The 19,954-nt window shown below is 42.9% G+C and overlaps 1 protein-coding gene across 1 annotated transcript in view; it reads right to left on the bottom strand.

Moving 5' to 3' along the window:
* The window catches only part of MAP4K4 (mitogen-activated protein kinase kinase kinase kinase 4), a 166,427-nt gene that overhangs the window by 27,530 nt on the left and 118,943 nt on the right, over window positions 1-19,954 (bottom strand). The window contains exons 9-16 of the mRNA XM_009883080.1: window positions 18,590-18,765; window positions 17,837-17,909; window positions 17,154-17,364; window positions 9,661-9,822; window positions 7,467-7,553; window positions 6,554-6,793; window positions 2,304-2,465; window positions 54-284 (exon numbers count right to left, since the gene is read on the bottom strand). Coding sequence (XP_009881382.1) covers window positions 54-284; window positions 2,304-2,465; window positions 6,554-6,793; window positions 7,467-7,553; window positions 9,661-9,822; window positions 17,154-17,364; window positions 17,837-17,909; window positions 18,590-18,765 — 1,342 coding nt within the window. The remainder of the gene's footprint in view (window positions 1-53; window positions 285-2,303; window positions 2,466-6,553; window positions 6,794-7,466; window positions 7,554-9,660; window positions 9,823-17,153; window positions 17,365-17,836; window positions 17,910-18,589; window positions 18,766-19,954) is intronic.

Below are 19,954 nucleotides of genomic sequence, written 5' to 3' on the forward strand. Positions count from 1 at the left end.
AAAAGTAATTAATAATAAAAAAAATAGCACACATCTGTCTTTCTACTCCTTACCCTTGGAGGCACCTCGTCACTGTCTGATCTAGCCCAAGCCTTTTGGGTGGGGTCGGGTACCTCCGACTTAGAGTCAGAACTCTGATTTAGCACTTCACTGCGTGAAGGTGGATATGGGTCCTGGGAACGAAGATGGTGATGAGCAAATTTGGGAGAAGGGTCACTGAAGGAATGGGATCGCGAGACAGGGGAAACATTGTTCTTGAGAGATGCCAGATGGGACCACTGTACCTTACAAGAAAACAAAACATAAAACATTCAATGCGCTCAGTATAACTGGCTTTCCAATTAACACAGAATAAAGGCAGGTGGGGCGGGCAGAGACAAATTGGTTATGGCATTAGGTAAGCGTGGGGTGGAATCAATGCACTTAAAAGCAAGGCAAGCGCCCAAAGAACGTAACAGACTGAAAATACAGCACATATGCACTTTTTGTGAGATACGCTCTCCACATACACATACACTGGTGCCCAGAAGAAAAGGCGACCTAGTATCTGCACCGTGAGCCTGAGTCCAAAGGCCACTCAAGACAGAAGTTGCCTGCTCTTCCCCGGTCTCCAGTGGGCTTTGGTCAGGTCTCATGGCAGCACTGGTGGGCTGGGAAATTTGAAGAGGATATCCAATTGTAGAAATGTACAAAATTAAAGAATGCTGTAAAATGTGCAAACCGACAGACATTTATGTTACCTAATAAATTTAGGAACTAGATATGGTTCCAAACTTTTGGAGAAAGACCATAACACAAAAGCCTTTATTCCTTTACAGACACTGCAATATATATATAAAAAACTGTAATATATATTGTATATAGTATACATATGTACAATGCATATTATACTTACACCATATATGTACCATATACTGTACATATATACATATTTATACACAAACTAAGCACGCACGTACACGCACACATATTCAATTACACATACTAAGAAGGCACAACAGTGACTCCAGAGTTAGAACTCCATTGGGATTTCCACTGAAATTCATATTGATCCTCCAGCCTACTCCCTCCTTGTGCATAAACCTTCATTTCAGAGTTAATTTCTGAAACTAAGGAGGAGGAAAGGTCACAACTGAGGAACACGCTGTTTTCACACCTAATAATTAAGCAAAACTTTGCTTTCAACCCCAGTTTCAGTAGGCTGGTTGTATTTGTTTTTATATGATTATTATTTCCTCAATTTTAATACACACAGCTGTTGAAGAGCCTGATTATCCTTAATATGAGTGGAAGACCAGACTGCAAAAGTAACTGGCACAGAGAGCATGAAGATACAAGTCCAATATTTTGAAATAGTCATAGAGGTTTGAATAAAAGCCAGGAATTAATGAGTAAGAGATGAAGTTCTGTCCTGGTTTCTCCCACTCTCCCGTCTGCTCAAATTCTCCTGTTACCCAGAAGGGCTGCAATACCTAGTCACAATCAGGGACGGTTTTAGCTTGCGCTGTCACCAGCAGACTTAATTTGGGAGAAGAAAATTCTGCATGAAAACAGAGGAACTGAATGCAGAACTATACTGTTTAATTTAGCATATCTAAATCACTCCGAATTTATGGGCTATGTCTAAATTTTAGACAAAGGTTACTTTTTAAATCCATGCTGTAATTCCTATGAGAGATACAGATATCAAGATCTGGAAGCTCTTCATTAGAAAACAACAGAATGATGGCAGCCACACAGCTCAACGGTTTCAATCTCTTTTTGATTTTCCAGGGGTGGTACAGAGCTCTATTTAGCAACTGTAAGCCTACTGACAACAAACTTGCTTTTCTTAGTCATGTTTTGTAAATCTCTTTGAAGCAGCGCTCGTACTATTAAAAACCGCTTGTTCAGTTAGCTTTTTCTGCAAGAATTTAAAAAAACTAAGCCAGCTCACTTCTTTCCTGAGCATCCTCTTTGGTAGTAAATATCTTGCACAGATCAAATTCTGAACTGTAAAAGTGTACTGCAGCTGTCACCAATATTTAGCCCATTATTCCTCTGTTGCACAGACAATAACAGTAATGCAACAGCTGTAATGTAATTATAATATTAAAAAAAAAAGCACACCAAAACCACAAATCTATCAGTTTATCAATAAAATAAGCAAAAATAGATAAAGAGCAAATCTACCGAATTGCTTTGCATAACAGCGCTACCCTTTGCACAGGACTTTCTATGCGCCAAGATCTGCAAATGTGAGCGAAACATGTTGGGACTTCTGCGTTCCCTCCAGGCTCACTGAGATTTTCCTGGGCACTTACCTGGGGCTCCATCGGCCTCTGCAGGGCAGGCTGAGCAGGTTCTGAGTTTCCATTGGAAAAGGACTCTGATCTTGAAGGCACTGGTGGCTCCAACACTTTGCCCATCTGTTTAGACTGTGCTTCAGGGGAGCCCTGATTAGTTTTTCTAAATCTTTCCTCCACCTAAGCAAAAATAAATGGAGGTTAAGCCTAGAGTCAATAAAACCAATTACAGTAGAAATATGAAGGTGACTACCACCTTTCCTTTACCATAAAGGAACCAAATAGATTTGGGGCTTGGCGGGATTTTTTCCCTACCGCTTTCACCAGCAATGTAAAACACAGAGTGAACTGCACCAAAGTACCAAGTAAGCCAATATGGAAAATCCATACTAGGCAAGAGGTTACAGCAGATAGCAAGATATGAAGTGATATGATGAAGACCATTACGAGGCTTCTTTCTGCCTAGACTACTTAGTATTTTCCTCAGAGACAACAGCATATATGAAAACAGAAACAACTTCACAACATAAAAGTACATTTCCCATTGCTATCCCTTACTGTAGTTACCCACCTTACTCAATCAATGTTATTTAATTATCTCCTCTCCTTTGCTTGTCTCTTTGGCAGTGCAAGAAGAGATAGGATATGATTCTCTACCTGGTAACACTGGAGGCTATTCAGCTTTAGGTACGAAACTGTAGGACTGGTCATCCTCTCTCTTATCAGATAGTCCCAAAACAACCTCACAGACTGCAGAGAACAGCCCCAGCAGCTTGTTTCTGGTTCTCCAGAACATGTAGAAGTGATGGTACACTAACCGAGAGAGCTTTTCAAGAAGACGACTAGATCAGAAAGTGCTCAGTCCCCAGAATCACGTGAGGTTCCCACACAGAAACGTCGCCTCTTCCAAGGCCACAGCATTGCAAACAAAGCGAGCAGTATGAAGGGCAAGAGACAGAGGGAGGCTCACGGCAGAAAGGAAATATCCTCCCATTTCCTAAGACGGTCTGCTGCTGGAATCAGGGCAGTCTGTGTGTTTCTGCCAGGGAAGCTGCCACTGAGGAACACTGAACTCCAAGCACTTTATCAAAGTGTCAAAGAAAGATCAAACTGGAAGCTTAGGCTGATTTCATTTGTTGAGATGCTACTCACAAGATCTGCTTTAACCCTTGCACCTGGAGCACAAAACCAGTATTGGGGTGGTTTCCTAATTGTTCCTTAGCAGCAATGGTCTGGAGAGACTGGCTGTTCATATACCCGTGCCAGAAGACAGAGGCAAGCTTCCAGGACTCCTTAGATGGGATGCTTTACAAACCCAACCTGCCTCTGCTTTCCAAAATTTGAGGACAGTAACGGTTTGCCTATGGGAACAAGCAGACCAGCTCCTGCCAGGTCTACACAAAATACACCCTGTCTAGGGAAATATAACAATGATGAAGGCAAGCATCTTCACCATACAATCATTTTCACCACCATGTTCAACTTCACAGAGCCATCCTTAGAGCAGAAAAAACAGGCCAGACTCCTTGTTATGAACAGAACAAGGAAAAGCCTCAAGTCCTTCTGTCTGAAGGAAAAGGCTTTCATGTCTCTAGCAGTAGACGATAGGACGTTTCCTCCACAAAGCACACAGACTGCACAATCCACAAGTCCTTACAACCAGGCAAGAGGTGGGAAGCAGACAACCAGTGCATCCCTGGATAGAAACAGGTCCTGTTCCAGTCATCTGACTGTCTGGACCAGAAAACGGTACTTAGCCGCTGTTTCCCAGAGCCAATCTTTGAAGTCCTTTTCCTTATATCCTTATTGCCACTGGAACGGGAAAAAAAACCCCACCCTAATCCCCGTAAGACTTTGCCAAACAGGAAAGCTAGCCCACTTTGGCTTCTCATCCTGATACTCAGCATCTCCGCAGGTGGAAACTTTCTCTGGAGAGCAGTATACCTGAAAGGATGAAGCACAGAATACTTGCTCCAAGTCCAATGTCAAGAATGACATTAGAGTTAATGCCTGCTTTTAAGATTAACTGGTGTTGCTCCCACTGCCAGCCACCAAGATATGGCTATACTTCTCCCACACAGCAATCGCTGGGAAGATCTGGCTAATAACAGAATTTTTCTGTGGGAAGATGCAACTACTGACACAATTTTTCTATGCCTTCACATTATTCCTTCTAGCTAGAGCAATTACAAATGAAAAAGACCACAACAGAAAAATAGCTGAGTCAGTGGTCTGCTAAAGGATGTAACACGTTGAATCTTCAGGAGTTTCTCTCTTTTTCAACTCTGAAAGGAAAATGGGAGATGAGGAACAGAGACGGTTCTGCATGCAGCCCCCAGTATCAATACAGGGTAGAGCATGAAGGGACTGAGAGCAGCCCTGTGGAGAAGGACCTGGGGGTACTGGTGGGTGAAAAGCTAGACATGAGCCATCACGTATGCTCGCAGCCCAGAAAGCCAACTGTATCCTGGGCTACATCAAAAGCAGCGTGGCTAGCAGTTCAAGGGAGGTGATTCTGCCCCTCCACTCCGCTCTTGTGAGATGCCACCTGGAGCAGTGCGTCCAGCTCTGGAGCCCGTAAGAAGGACATGGACCTGTTTGTGTCCCCACAGGAGGGACACAAAAATGGTCAGGGGGATTGAGCACCTCTCCTACGAAGACAGGCTGAGAGAGTTGGGGTTATTCAGCCTGGAGAAGAGAAGGCTTCAGGGGGACTTATTGTGGCCTTTCAGCACTTGAAGGGGGTTTATAAGAAAGATGGAGACAAACTTTTTAGCAGGGCCTGTTAAAATAGGACAAGGGGTGATAGTTTCAAACTAAAAGAGAGATGATTTAGGCTAGATAGGAGGACGGAATTTTTTACAATGAAGGTGGCGAAACACTGAAACAGGTTTCCCAGAGAGGTGGTAGATATTCCATCCCTGGAAATTTCAAGGTCAGGTTGGACAGGGCTTTGAGCAACCTGTCTAGTTGAGGATGTCCCTGCTTATTGCAGGGGGGTTGGATTAGATGACCTTTAAAGGTCCCTTCCAACCCAAACTATTCGATGATTCTACCCCTCCAAAGCTAGCTTTCAGGCTGGACAGGAGTGCTGGACTGGCACTGTACTTTCACTGAGGCAGGCCAGGAGCAAGGACAGGAGGGTTGGTTCCATGCCTGCGGCACCACATACAAGACAAGTCTGAACTTCTTCCAGGAGAGAGAGACGTACCAGATACTTCAGCCACCAAGAGGAATGGATGAGATAGCACAAACATGGTTTATGAAGAACTTGGACAACAGCATCTACAAGTAAATGAGTTTGTGCTCACCAAGCCCAAACAGCAGTACTTCAAAGGCAATGAAGCACTAGTGGACAAAGGTGGACTGAAAGCTATTTTATCATGTTCAACAGCCCCAAGGATTTTTTTGTTCTTGTTCCAAAATGTATTTACCTAGTTCCCACATGCTGGTGATGAATGTTATTAAGAGCTTTGACCAGTATTGCCCAGTCTAGTGGTTTGTGGGCAGTATGGTGCTCAAGGGAAACATCAGAATAAGACTGCTGAAAGAGAGCCAAGTATGCACCAAAGAAGCAATTACTTGCGTAGCAATGTTACCCATGGACCACTGAAGACAGGGGAACACTCACTGAAACAAACAGCACTCTGATGATTCCAGATTGACTTGTGAGTGCCCAAAGTCCAAGAAGGCAGCACCACAGAGTTTCGTAAGAGCAGGATGTGATCTCAGAAGAGAATACTTAACACTTCAAAAATGAAACTAATGAAATTCAGATTTGTGTTTTGAGAAGGCAGTTTCCAAGAGCATGGGCTAAGAGACCAAATATGTGAACAGGTGCTGTGTGCAAGCATCCCTCATAGGTTCATGCTTTCCAATCGCTTCCCAATTTCTAATCGCCAGTACTTGCCAGAGACACAGATCACCAACTGCACCAATGATACCTGTGAAAACATGTCTGATGAAGTGCAGATGAGATTAACTTCCTGATATGAGGCTTCTGAAACCAGGTCCCCTCAGTCTGCAGCCTTCCAGAATTTCTTTCCACCCTTTATACCTCAAAACTCCGAACTCCAATGATTGCAGCAGAAGTACTCAGAAGTAGCCCTTGGGTTTGGAAACCAGTGACCACCATTTTAAAATATTCTGCCTCTTATGAGCGATGCTTTGACCTCTGACTGTACTATATTGGAACCACAGTGATCACGATGCCAACAGGCAGGGGCAGAGGAGCAGGTAGCAGACTCCTGCCCAAAAGCAGAACTTACCTCCCGCGCTCTTTCAGCAGGCTCATAGTGGGATTTTGGCTCAGGGGTATGATAGCTTTGCTTATTTCTTTCTTGCTGCTGCTGCTGCTGCTGCTGCTGTTGCTGGTGCTTGCCCCCTTGGTTCGTGTGCTGCCGCCTGTGATCGTGCTGCAGCGACAGGAGGTAGGCTTGCTCCTGCTGCAACTGGCGCTGGAGTCGCTCCGCCTGTCGGTGTTCCTCCATCTCTCGCCATCTGTATTCCTTTGAGAGAATGCGTGAGTAATTCAAGACATGATATTGACTGTATGGTGGCTGTGTTCCTATCCATCCCGTTAAAAATGCACCTTTCTGGTTGTTGTTGCTTTTTTTTAAAAAAAGAATTATTTTTTATTTCATTGTTAAAGTGTAGCCAAGAGCTAAGTTAGACCAATATGGCATGTGTCTCGTGTTGGGAAAGTTGAGAGTGTACTGCTAAGCTTGATATGATTGGAGAGTTATGTCAAAACTGATTTTTATTAAAGGAAAAAAAGAGTTATTTATACTAAATCCAGTGTAAAGTTCATAAAACAATGATTTAGACCAACACTAGGCCATTGTGTCCCGGGGTGGATTTACATATCATGTGTGCTTTTGATCTGCAACATAAGCACTCTAGTTCTTCACTGAATGCCAAGGTCTGTTGAGAAACTCGACCACCGCACCAGAACTGTTCCACGTTAACATAAAGCCTCCTCTTACTGCCCAGAAAGCTGTGTGACCATACAGCACTTCTCATATGTGCCTGTCAGCCCACAACGCTAGCATAAATGGCCTTTTAAATCAAGCTCCTTTGTTGTCATACTGTCAGTGCAGCTGTGCCCGACTAAGGGAAGCCTAGGACTGGCCGGATAAATGGATCCTATAGCTACTGAACAAAACAGATACAGTGCTTTACCAGTAACATGGCCTGCTCCTGGAGCAGCTGCTGCTGTAGAATTTCCAAGTGCCGCTGCTCCTCTTCTAGCTGTCGCCTGATATACTCCTGTCACATAGAAATTACCCAGCAATAAATTTATTCAAAAGGAATGCATCAGAACCCCCTGGGTGGAACACCACACGCTACTTCCCCAGTTCAGCTTTAACGAGAAACGCACTTCAGGATGGATTAGTGCCTGCAGAACAATTTAGGCAGCCCTGCCTCCTAGGCATCGGATTTTGGCCCCTTCCATTCTGGAATTTGGACTCCTGCAAACGTTGCCAGCACGGGCCAGAGCTCGTTTACGTATTTTGGAAGTGGTTTCAAGAAGCGGCAAAATGCACTTGAAGGTTTTGGAAAGTTAAAACACAGCAAGTCTGACTCAACACAGCCAACACAAAGTCACATGCAAGTTGTATTAAACATTAGTTTGTTGCACTGGTGCGATGAACTGTTAGCAACAGCTAGAGCCAGGCGTAGTGTAGGCAGACCTGGAGCAAGCTCCCCCCGAGGGGCTCTGCCAAGTCCATTTGGGACCTGCCCTGTCATCTCCCCTGCCGCCCTCACCAGAAGCTTCTCCTGAGCAGATGCTGCCAGCCTTGCTGAATTATGCGATGGTTATGACACAAACAAACATCCACCAGGAAACAGATATTAGACCAAACTCGCTTGCTCTTGCCATCTAGCCATCTCTTCACCTGCAGCCTCAACAGGTCGAGACATTTACCTGCTGCTTCGCCTGACCCCCTGGAAGAACTCAAACTCCGAAGCACCAAACCCAAGCTGGTAACATCCTACCATGCAATTAATGGAAGTATGTAACATGTGCATGCGCACACACACAAGCACACGCACACATTTACAGTGTATGCATAAAGAAATTAATGGATCAGTGATACAGTGATGGGAGCTATAGAAAGTCTTGTGACAGACTGATGAGATACACTATACTGTTGTTACGCACATTGGCTGAGCCATCGTTCAGGTTAACAAAAATTCTAAGAGGGGGCATGTCTTTTCTTCTAAAAAAAGAGTAAAATTCAGGGTGGTTCAGCTTGGCCACATCAATTAACCATTTGTCATTATTGGCACTGTGCGTAATTAGCATTTCAACAGTTTAAAAAGCAGCTGGGGGAATACCCGGTGCCTGCCCAAAAGCAAATTGCTGTGCTGTAATTAGAGATTTTCCATATATTCATGCCCATTGGTTAGTCTTCTCTCCTTTTGACTCAAAAATCTTTGAAATATACACAAACACAATAAAATTGCCCAGTAACACAATCATCAATGATCTCAAATACAGTGATTTTACATAAGAAAAAATTAAGGTATATCAGGCCAAAACTAGCATTCCTGAAGTTAACGGGAAATTTACAATCAGCCTCTAGGACAGTAGTTTTGGCCCTTTATTTGGGATCAGTATTCTGCAGTACGTGCACAGTAATTATTACCCTGATTATCACCCCGATGAAAGTTTTTAAAGGATTTTAAAACATGCAGATTTCATGCACACAGCAGCTGAATTTCACAGTCGAAAAGGTTTCTCACCTGTACTTTCAATGTATTAAGGGCACACTGACACAACTTATGATATATACTTGCTGCCTGAACTGGCATACACTAATAGAGCTGATTTTAAATAGACAAGAGTTAAGAGAGATAGAGATTGCATATTTAAGTTTTAGGAAGGAAAATCCTCTGCAGCTCAAAGGTTCCATCTCAAATTCAGAATATTCAAAGTTTATGATGAGCCTCTGACCAATTCTGGGTGCCAGAAGCTGACACGCAACAGAGCAGCCCTTCTCTGGGAGGTCTTCTGAACAGGGGCACGTCCTGCAAGAACCACTGATCCAGCAAGACAAGCCCAGAAACGATTTTCAGCCCCAATGATGATTTCACCAATTCTGATGGTTTTTAGTCAAGCCCCGGGGCACGAGCTGAATTTAGAATGAGTACTGCAATGAGGCTTCTTTTTTTGAGGGAATATTGAGGCTGCCAGAATTTTCCATAAAGCCCTACGATCTATGTTAGTGCGTTTGCTGTCAGAGACAACAAAGATGAAAGGGTCAGCATTAGGTTGCCTCTAAGCTGCTTTAGGCTTACTAATTTTTAAAAAATTAAATTAGAATTTAGAAGAAACAAACCTATTGGGTATATATCTGTATGGACTCACCTGCTCCCTTTCTACCCTCCTCTTTTCTTCCTCTGCTCTTCTTCTCTCTTCCTCTTCCTTACGCCTCCTCTCCATTTCTTCCAGACGTCTCTTTTCTTCCTGTTCTCGCCGCCTTTGCTCACGCTCTTGTTGCCTTCGAGCTTCCCGTTCTCTTCTTTGTTGCTACAAAAAGGGAAAAGAAACCACAAAGTTTTACTTTTGTTGTTATCAAAGAAAGAAAGAGGTGGGGTTGTTTTCTGATGCGAAGAGAGGGATTTACCAGGACTGGCAAGCTCTGCAACTGAGTGACAAAACATTTTATGCAAGTGTTCTACCAGGAAACTAACTCATACCCAGCACACAAATATCCCTAAAAGCAGCCTCGCTTACTCTCTCTGGTTCCTTCACGCACACACACAAAGTCACGTACCATATTCCTGACAACCGCGGTGTGGAAGCTCCCTGCTGCTCTTCAAGAGAGGCTCACACTTCAATCTCAATCTTTGAACAACTGTTGAACTCAAATCTTAACCAGAGCAACAATTTTCTTGACTTCAACACTTTCTCTAAATGTTGCCAAAAGGGAATTATCAGCCCCACTGAATCAGCTAAAACTCAAATGACAATGATGTGAGCTTTTGGTAAGCAGCCTCTCTCTTAACACGGTTCATGATCTGCTAAGAATTTGGCGGTGTTGGCCCGACAACCAAGCACTGCCCAAAACTTTGCCCAAGAGAGAAGGAAGGCTGACCAACAGCACCTCAGCCCCTCCCAAAACATCAAAAACACCTGTATGTAAAAGAGGAAAAACAGCTGAGCTGAGCATTTATACTTATACAGATAAGCTTTCACGCATGACCCAAATACAAACTGGTCCTGATATGTCTGCTCAAGTCTGAAGAGAACCTGGAAAACGGGTCTAGAAAGCATGAACTGACTCATTTATGTCTATAGAGCACCACATATGACTTCAGAGGCAACATTTTAAATGCCCATACAGTCGTGACCAACTCTTCCTGCACTTCTACAGAAGCATCCAGTTACTCCACCTACCTCGAAATCCCAGGCAGCCTCCCACAACTGCATAAGTGTCAAAAGACCCAGCTGTCTCCTGTTCAACCATCAACTGGGAATATCTCTGCAACATTTACTTCCATTACATATTTCTATAATATGCTAAAAAATCATAGAAGAAATTTAAACCAAAAAAGCATACTCAAATTTAATCCCAAGAACAAAATGAAAACCTACATTGATTATTCCTTTTCACATTTAAGTTAAAAGTTAATACTATCACCAATTTCTGTCAAAGCAAAGCTGGCACAGATTTGACAGTCTTAAGGCACTCCAAGTAGTCTTGCAAGACATTCAGATTGAGATTTTATTTGGGTTCACAAATCCAGTTACTGCTGTGTGTTTCATAGTTGCGCTCAACTGAACAAGCAAAGGCCACTCTACGCTCCCTGTGTTACTACACGGGATGAGCTTTCTCTGCTCGGCTCATTGCCCTGCATGACTATGAAGTAATTGAAAGCCTTTTCCATCTTCTGGAATGACTACTGACATGACAGTGGAGAAGAAATGCTGGGAGAAAAAAAGATGCTTAAGAATTACTAGTACTTAAATAAAACAGGCTGCTTTCTGATTCTCTTTAACTAGCTGCAGTTTTGGGAAAGATGCAACTTTCTTGAAGACCACTGTTCAAATATAGCCACTCTGTAACTATGACACCTTCCCTCCTGGCCCATAGCATCATCCTGGGCTCAGTACCACCTTCCCGTGCCACAAGGCATAAGCTCTTTTCTCCCCTACATTTTCTTTATCTTCTCAGAAACACAGCTTCCTTACTCTTGCATCTCCTCTCCTGACCAAACTCATCTACCAGCCTTTTCTCTCTTGCTTAAGCAAGCTCTCTTCAATGAATGTAGATATAAAAATAGCTAAAGTGCTGCAAGGCAGCTATGGCACGCGGTGCGTTTCATAGGTTTCACTGCTTCCCCTCCTTCGTTTTTTAAGCACTGTAAAAGGATTAAGTAGGCACTTTTATTTCTGAATATAAGCATGTGTGTCAAATAATTTCTATATTTAAGTCAATATATTCAGGTGCCTCTTGGCTAATCAAGTCTGACAGGCTCTTTGTTTAAGAAAGCTAAGATGTGAAGTACAATAATTCTGTTGCCCTGAGGATGCAAGAGACGGCACGCTGCTGACTGGTTAATATGCACATTTATCAACGCAAACACTTCTTAAACATATGAAGCCCGTCTGTCTGACAATATTGTGTTGACATCGTTAAGTGGATATATTGCAGATCTTGGGGTGGCATCATTCTCACTACAAAGAAGATGGGCAGAGCTTAGGTCTTTCGAATGAAAGAAATCCATCGCCTCTTGACTCAACGAAGAAGTATTCAGCAATAACTATAAACAACTGAACTTAATATGAGAAAAATAAGTTACAAATTGACTAAGAGAGCTGATTTCCCATGGCATCATGAAATAAACAAAATCAGCTGTTAAAAGATGAGATTTTTAAGCAAACCTTGAGCTAGTTTGCTAGCTCAGCACAGATAGTAGATACTTATTACCCAACAAAAGAAAAAGAAGGATTCTCTGCCACCAGTGTGGGTTTAAGTCAAATCTCCAAAGCACAAATGTGCTATTGTCTACGAGCCAAAGTACACAGAGAGATGGGGTTTCTTGGCATCCCTTCCGCCTGTCCATCAGACACCGCCTCAGCCCCTCGCCAGGTGGGTGGGAAGGGAGGCAGGCACCCAGCACTGCCGGAGCCCGCGCAAACACCCGCCACGATCTGCTTATTCCAAGCCCTAGCTGTAAGAGAAAAGTTTCACTTTCTCTGCATGTGGCCTTTGAAACCTGAGCATTGAACTACTGGCCGCTAACAAAGTGGAATTTACTTTTAACAAGCCTAGGGAAAGGAAGCCTACAGTGACAAGCATCTCTTGGGTTCTAGTCTACATTTTGACTAAGCGATGGCAAAGCTGGTTGGTGGCATGCCGTCATTGACCCAAGCTGGCTTCAGAAGCAGCCCTTTTGCTGACTTCCTACCACGTGTGCCTTGGCACAAGATCACCTTCCTGACTGCCTCTAGCAACAATTCCAGGAGGACACACCAAAGCCCTGGTCACCGTGTTCCTCAGGCTTGCCCAAAGGAAGGGAGAGGGACAGGGAAAACCATTAGTTAAAACCAGTGTCAGTTCTGTTTATAGAACTTGGGCTTCTGAATTCAATAAATGTGATTGTTAGATATTATAATTCTTACCATGCACTACAAAAAAGGCCTGACGTAAAACAGTGTTGCCCAACAGAGAGCAGGTATAGATCTGGATTCACTGAAATTATGGATGCATATCCAGATCTTCTTTAGTTGGATATGGTATTACCAACTTTCTTGTTTATGTGAGATGAAAAGCTTATTTTCAAGGAGCTAACTGTCAACCAGAAGGTAAGGGCAGGAACTCTTCAAAGAAATTTCAGCTATGCCAAAACAGAATTTTGACAGAGCCAATAGAGCCTCAAATTACTGCATTTCACAAAACCAGCATTTACTAAACCAACGATAAAAAAAAAAAAGATACAGAAAGCACTGTGTCAGTACTCTGGCTCCTCATCTAGGTTTAGGGAGCACTAATGATGATCTCATAATGGTACCCGACATCTCCAAACTGGAAGACCATGCAGTAGAGCATGATTTACCAGGAGGGGGCAATGCAACTACACATGCAGTTGGTGTACACCAACGAATTCAGGACCTCCTTCATACAGGGAATTGCTGAAGATAAATATAGACCCTCTAATTTTATATTCATAAAATATTATTACTCTGTCTTATATTCAGATGAAGGTTGATAAACACATATATTAATGATTTATTTCACAAAGAATATGGTAGCCTGGTATCAGCTTGGGAAGAGGATAGAAAAGATTAATAAACAGACTTTCACTTTGCCCACACTAGAGATAAAGCAGAAGTAGAACTTCTTATTCAGTACCAATCCAAACTGCAAGCAATCCAAATTAAGCAGATATGAATAATCTCCCCTTCTGTAAAAGAAACAAAGCCCTGGCAAAAATGGCCTGCAGGTACACCTACATTAGCATCTTGGTTCAGATCAGGAGTGCTCTTTTGAAGTGAATCATCCGATCATCTCCACTTGCCAGGCTTTGTTTCATATTTTGAAGATGTCTTGGAGTGCCAGCCACTCCTTTTGGATGAAATTAAAAAGGCAGATGCACTCCAACCACAAGCAGGCACACAGTCTAGACCTCAGCTACTCCAAAGGAACTCCTCTTGTCTTCAAACACATGGAGTGAAGTCTTTGGGTCCTCAGCACTTTAATTATTGTGCTCCACAAATCTGCTTCTACTGGACTGTACTTCTTGCCAATGGAGCTATAACCTACCACTTCAAAAACATCCATCTTAGGTTCTCATAACCAGGGACAGAGACATCATTTAATCAAGTTATCCTGAACTGTGGAGGTCCACACAGAATGGGATTCCACCATGGCCAATTCTCTATTTCCCAAACCAGACTCAGTTTTGCAAAGTACAAATTCAAATGCCTTTGCATACCTGTCACACTGAACACTGGTGTCTCCACGCTGCTGAACAGAAACACAAACCCATGTTAGAACAGCCTGGAACAGCTTAGATTTCTTGTTTTAACCATCTCAACACTTACATGACATATAGCTGATATTTATGCAACTAATCTTTATATGATTTTTAAGGTGGGGGGGGAGAGGGGAGGACAAGCAATCCCCTTCCCAAAATGTTTCGGGTAATTTTCTGCACTTTGACCAGGTATCATTTCCACCTCCTAAGTAATACACAGATTATAAGGTTCCTGCAACGAGTTTTAGAAGTCACCCATATGCCTTTTAAAAAGTAATCTTTTCTCTAATACTGCTGAGAATTACAGTTTTTGGCAGATGTCCTAAACACCGTTCCTGTTGCAGTCTCGGTCAAAACTGTCTAGGCTCTGTGCCAGCATTGTAAGAACAAGCCCTCAATTTTAATAAATATTTCTGGGCTTTCAGGTTTTGATATGGGTGGGGGGGATGGAAGAAGGAGGGGGGGAGTATAAGCAACTTGTCCAAGGAGATTATCTAATGCATAAAATTCTTCCCAAAGAATGTTAAACAGGTATATCCAAGCATACAATCCAGCTTGGTAAAAATATCAACAAAGTGATGGAAGCCCAGAGATTCAATGCCTGAGACTAATCTTAACTCACGTTACCAACATCTTCATTGTTTACTGGCATCAAAACAGGGGGGGTTAGTTAAGGACAAAGTGACAGCATTTCAATATTTTGGCACAATTGTGTCACAACACTGATGTTTATCTAAATATGTGTCTACTGCCCTTCCCCCATCTTAAACAGCTTGTTTTGACTGTTGTTTTGTTAAAAATCACTTGGGATCATACATTTTTCCACCACAATATCCAATGAACTAAGGGGATTTTTCTGAAAGCTCAATGTGAACCGCTTTTTTTAATTCACTTTAAGAACAATATGCCTGCCCCATCACCTGCAAAAGGAAACCTTTATAGCTCATCATTTATATTCATGTCTCTAAGGGAACCAGGCTGAGGTTATAGACTCAATAAAAGGTAAAAAGCTTTTCTCTTACAAACTTTACATGATTTACTGTGTAACCGTATTCAGGAATACACCAACTTACACTACATGCCGTCTTGTGGTTGATGAAGCTGTTAGTTCGGTTCTGTATTTTAAAAAGCAGGACTGATTAAATATAACTTTCAGGTAACTGCCTATTCTTTTTAATTGATCATTACATTGTGATTTCTGCAACATCCCCAAGAAGTTCAATCCCGTGCAGCAAAGAGGTGCGTTGCTTTGTTTCAACTACAAGTAGCAGCATCTCCTTTATTTTAAAAATAAATTCCAGATTTAAAGGGTTGTACTGATTATTAAAGTTAAATGACCCAGATAATTTAATTGTATCCCCCTTTCTCGCCAAAAAAGTACCGCCTGCAGAAGCTTGGAGATTAAAGAAGCATTTAAAAGAACTAATTGATTCCCATACTAAGCAACATTTTAGAGGCTAAGCGGTATCTCAACTTTCGCCCACCTTTGACAATATAAAAAAAATATTTTATTTTCCTATTGTCCCATGCTCTTTTTTTTTTTCCTAGCCTCTTTTTATTATCTGCTCCCCCTGCAAAATCACTACAGAGCCAGAAAAACAGTTGGAAGAGCTACGATGTTTATCCTGGCGATCTCAGAAGGGTGGGGAAGAAACAGAAGAGAAATTGAGTTTATATGCCTCCCCCTTGTCCCTCCTCCTGGCTTCATGTGTGGCTGACTCTCTGCTACCAATCCCTCCTTATAGCAGCACTAAACTCCTTTGCACATCAAAAAAGAGGGATAAGGAGCATAATGTGACCTGGAAAGCCATTTGAAATTTTGTATTATTTGTTATGTAAACACGTCACGGGATGCAAATCAACATTTGGTCCTGGTTGCCTCCTCATTAAACATTACCAGGGTTTGGAAAACCAGACGGGGTGTAGTTTTTCCACCATTGCTAAGTGAACAGTTGAAACAGCGACTCAAGCAAGAGGTCATTTAAGGACAACTGGAATTTGACCCTGCACTTCCTGAGGAGCCAGAGGTCTGGTTTCACTTCAGCTCTGGGTCATACCCAGCTCTGGCCTGAAGAACTGTTTTGAAATCCTCCCACCTCTGAAACTCACACTGCATATTCCATCTACATATATATAAACGCACACGAGATCTTAGCAGGTGAAAAGTATGGCAGAACAATATTGTACCTACACATTCATTTTCTTTTCTCTTCAGGTAGTGTATGCAAATTGCATACTTACCATATCACAAAGGTATGATTTACATATTTGAGATTTCTGCAGAGTTATAATTTTAACACTGATTTATAAAACATATTTACAAATCTAGGTGGCTTTTAGTCATCATGCTACTATGCATGAGAGAGTAAGAAATAAAAAAATAGGCTCTACCTGCCATGAATGAATGCCAAACATGCATGTTTCAGAAAGCTTTGAAGGGAAATTTAAGCATGTCATGGCCTCCAAAAAGTAATCTTGAGGCACTGCCCACTTTAAAAGAAAAAAAAAAATCCATCTGGAAATAATTAATGTCTCCCCTTCTCTACAGCTACCTGAAGTCTAGACGTGTTGCCTCTTCTTTGGAACAGAGACCAAGACACAGCCTCCCCCAAAATACCTTCAAACAACCCAGCTTTGGCTCCTGTTGCCTCCATAGGAGCTGCTGGATATTCAAATGCTTTGGACGTTGGCTCATATTCAAGTAGCCAGACATCGATTTAAGCACTTTGCTCTATGTTTGCCAGTGGATTTGAACATGTTTTCTTTCCTGGATGTGCTGGGGCTACAGGGAACTCTTTTTAAAGCGGTGTAGGAATGGGAAACCCAAGTGGAAGAGGGGCTTTTTTGCCTCCCTGGGCTCCAGCCTCTTGTCTCTACCTCTTCTAGCCGTCTCCTTTGCTCCTTCTGCTGCTCGATGCGCTTCTGCCTCTCTGCCAGCAGCTGCCTCTTGTACTCCTCCTGCTCGCGGAGCTGCTGCTCCTGCAGCAGCTGCTGCCTCCGAAGGGCCTCAGACCGTTCCTTGTTTTCCTGCTGCAGCCTCAGGAAATCACGTCGGAGGGTCGATTCTCCAGGCACATTGACAATGGAACTGCAACAAGAGGAAGTTAAAGCCTCCCGTACAATAAAGCCTGATGGGCCATTAAATACCTTTTCCAAAGCAGGGGAAACATTAATAAAATATAATACGATGTTAAATTTTAATCTTGTTTCTTTCAGACCGAAGACACTGGATGCACGTCAAATACGCGCTCTCGGTGGAAGGCGTGAAATGAGGCCAAGCAAAATAAGGACCAGCTCTGACACTGTGGAACCCCTGACCAATCATATTTGCCATAAATCTCCCTCCATCCAGAGCTCGCTGGCTCTTAAGCCATAGGAGAGGGAGCTTTAAAACCTCTAGCAGCCACGGAATAGGTATTCAAACCCTTTGGGTGGTTTGTGTGGCTTGTGCGTGCACTTAATAAAGAGACAGAAATTTAGCCTGCTACTGATTTATAGTCACAGACCTTCAGACTTACTTGGCATGGACTGCCCAGAGCCCTCCCAAAAGCAATTATTACCTTGGCTCTCCTTCTTGTTCAGGCACTTCCTCCTCTTCTTCCTCACTTCCACTATATTCATACTCTGTCTCATCTAATGGGAAAGAAACAAAGGCTTAGATAGCGCTTATCTTTAATTTTAAGACGGTGGGGAGTTGCAGTAACAACTTTGTGAACCGGTTCCTATCTCCTTCAGTGAGAAGATCTATCGCAGATGCTAGAACTCATTCTACATATACAAGCCCACCTTCTCACACTTGTAAAGCATCACAGTGCTCTGCAGCAGACTTTCAGCTAATTCCCTGAACGACACCGGGTTTTATGTGTAAGACAAGACACCTGGAGAACCTCGGCACCACCTGAATAAAGAGAACATGCTGCCCAAGATATTTGCTTCACAGCTCCTGTGATGGGCTATTTCCTGCGAGTCTGATTTATGGCACCGTTCCAGAAATGCACCTACCACAGACCAAAAAAGGGAAAAGCATATATACCAATATCCTCCTAAATACTGTTTAATGCTTATACGGAAGAGGCAGTGGCCCAGAAGCAAGTAAATTTAACTTAAAATAAGGCACCTAATTGACACTTTCTCTGTAGATGACAGAACAAAACCTAAATACCTGCTGATAGTCAAAATATGAATTACAAAAGAACCTTTCAAGGGTTTGGGTTGTTTGGAGCTTTTCTAAGGGTGTGGATTTAGAATGCAGAGCAGGACAAAAACATGTATTTTTAACAAGCTGCAATACTTGATTTTTAGAAGCCGCATACCTTTCTCTCCTCTCTTCTTCCTGGTCCTGTCTATATGGTCCTTAAGCTGGATTCGGACTTGCCTTTCATTTGGTTGGTCACGTATAAAGGGATGTTTCAAGAGTTGCTCTGTAGAAGGTCGCTGCATGTAATTCTTCACTAGACAACCTTCTATAAAGCTGAAAAACTTTTTTGACCTGAGAAAGCAGGAAGGGAAAAAAAACAAAACAAAACAAGATCACAGGTAAAACTTAGCTCAAACTTTTTTTCTGTTCCTCCTCAAAGCCTAATTCCTTTCCTCAAAGAGCATCACATGCCAGAGGATGGTACCAGTGCTGCCTACAAGTGTGCCTCCTCAACAGAGCTGAGTGGGCCCCAGCTGAGCACTGGGCTTGATGGACACAGGGCGATACCAACACACCTGCAGTGCTTAGGCACAGCCTCACAGTAACGTGCCCTCTTTCACAGGCGTAATTGCCCTGAAAGGCAGGATCTATTAGTGAAGGCAAATCATGCAAACCCAGCTCTGCTACTTCTGGACCAGAGCTGGGTAGCATCCAGCTTGCTTGGAGCACAGGCAGGGCAGCTCTGGTGTGTCTCCACCTGCTCATGCTATCTAAGGGCACGTCTGCTTCAAAACAGCCATACCGAAAGCTGCAAGAACTGCGGCCAACACTCCCCTGACACGAGCAGCACCGCGCTGCTTTTGTACGCACCTGGGATCACTGAGATAGGTCTGCGAGAATTTGAGATTATTTTATTTTTTTACCCAAAGAGCCACATACACACACACCCCCCAAAAAAAAACCCAACACTCTCATAGAACAATAGGCGGAGTTGAACAGTGTTGTCTGTTCAACACAGGCACTTGGGGTCAGGTTCTCACTGACGCAATTCAAGGGCATGAACTGAACTGAGCACACTGCGTGAAGTGACAGGGTATGGAAGCTGGCAAAGCTGGAGCACCACCTTCCTAAATTTGCATGTCATTTGAATCCTTGAAAGATGACCTCTCCAGATGGAAGTCACCAAACAAGCTGCCTTGCAAAATGCCAATAATGGACATATTCAAAACTGCACTTTTCATTGTTTGGCCTATTTTCTCACAACCTGTCACTGAGCACACCATCAAAACAGTTGAGTCACAGCAGTGCTGGCGTTGGCCAGAGTTACTTTTTGATTGCTAGGTGCTCTCAACCTGCTCCGGTGCTTGGGCAGCAAACACCTCCACTACATGGTTAAGTGTAAAAACAACAACGGTTTCCATCCATCGCTGCACTTTCCTACTGTAATCTAAGAGGCTGAATTCAAGGTAACTTTGCTGGGTTTTTTTTTATTCCTCATGCCTTAAGTGCTACTATTCTAAATAAGAAGGTTCATGAAAGG

The sequence above is a fragment of the Charadrius vociferus genome, unplaced genomic scaffold, assembly GCF_000708025.1.
Source record: "Charadrius vociferus isolate BGI_N301 unplaced genomic scaffold, ASM70802v2 scaffold92, whole genome shotgun sequence".
NCBI classification, from domain to species: domain Eukaryota; kingdom Metazoa; phylum Chordata; class Aves; order Charadriiformes; family Charadriidae; genus Charadrius; species Charadrius vociferus.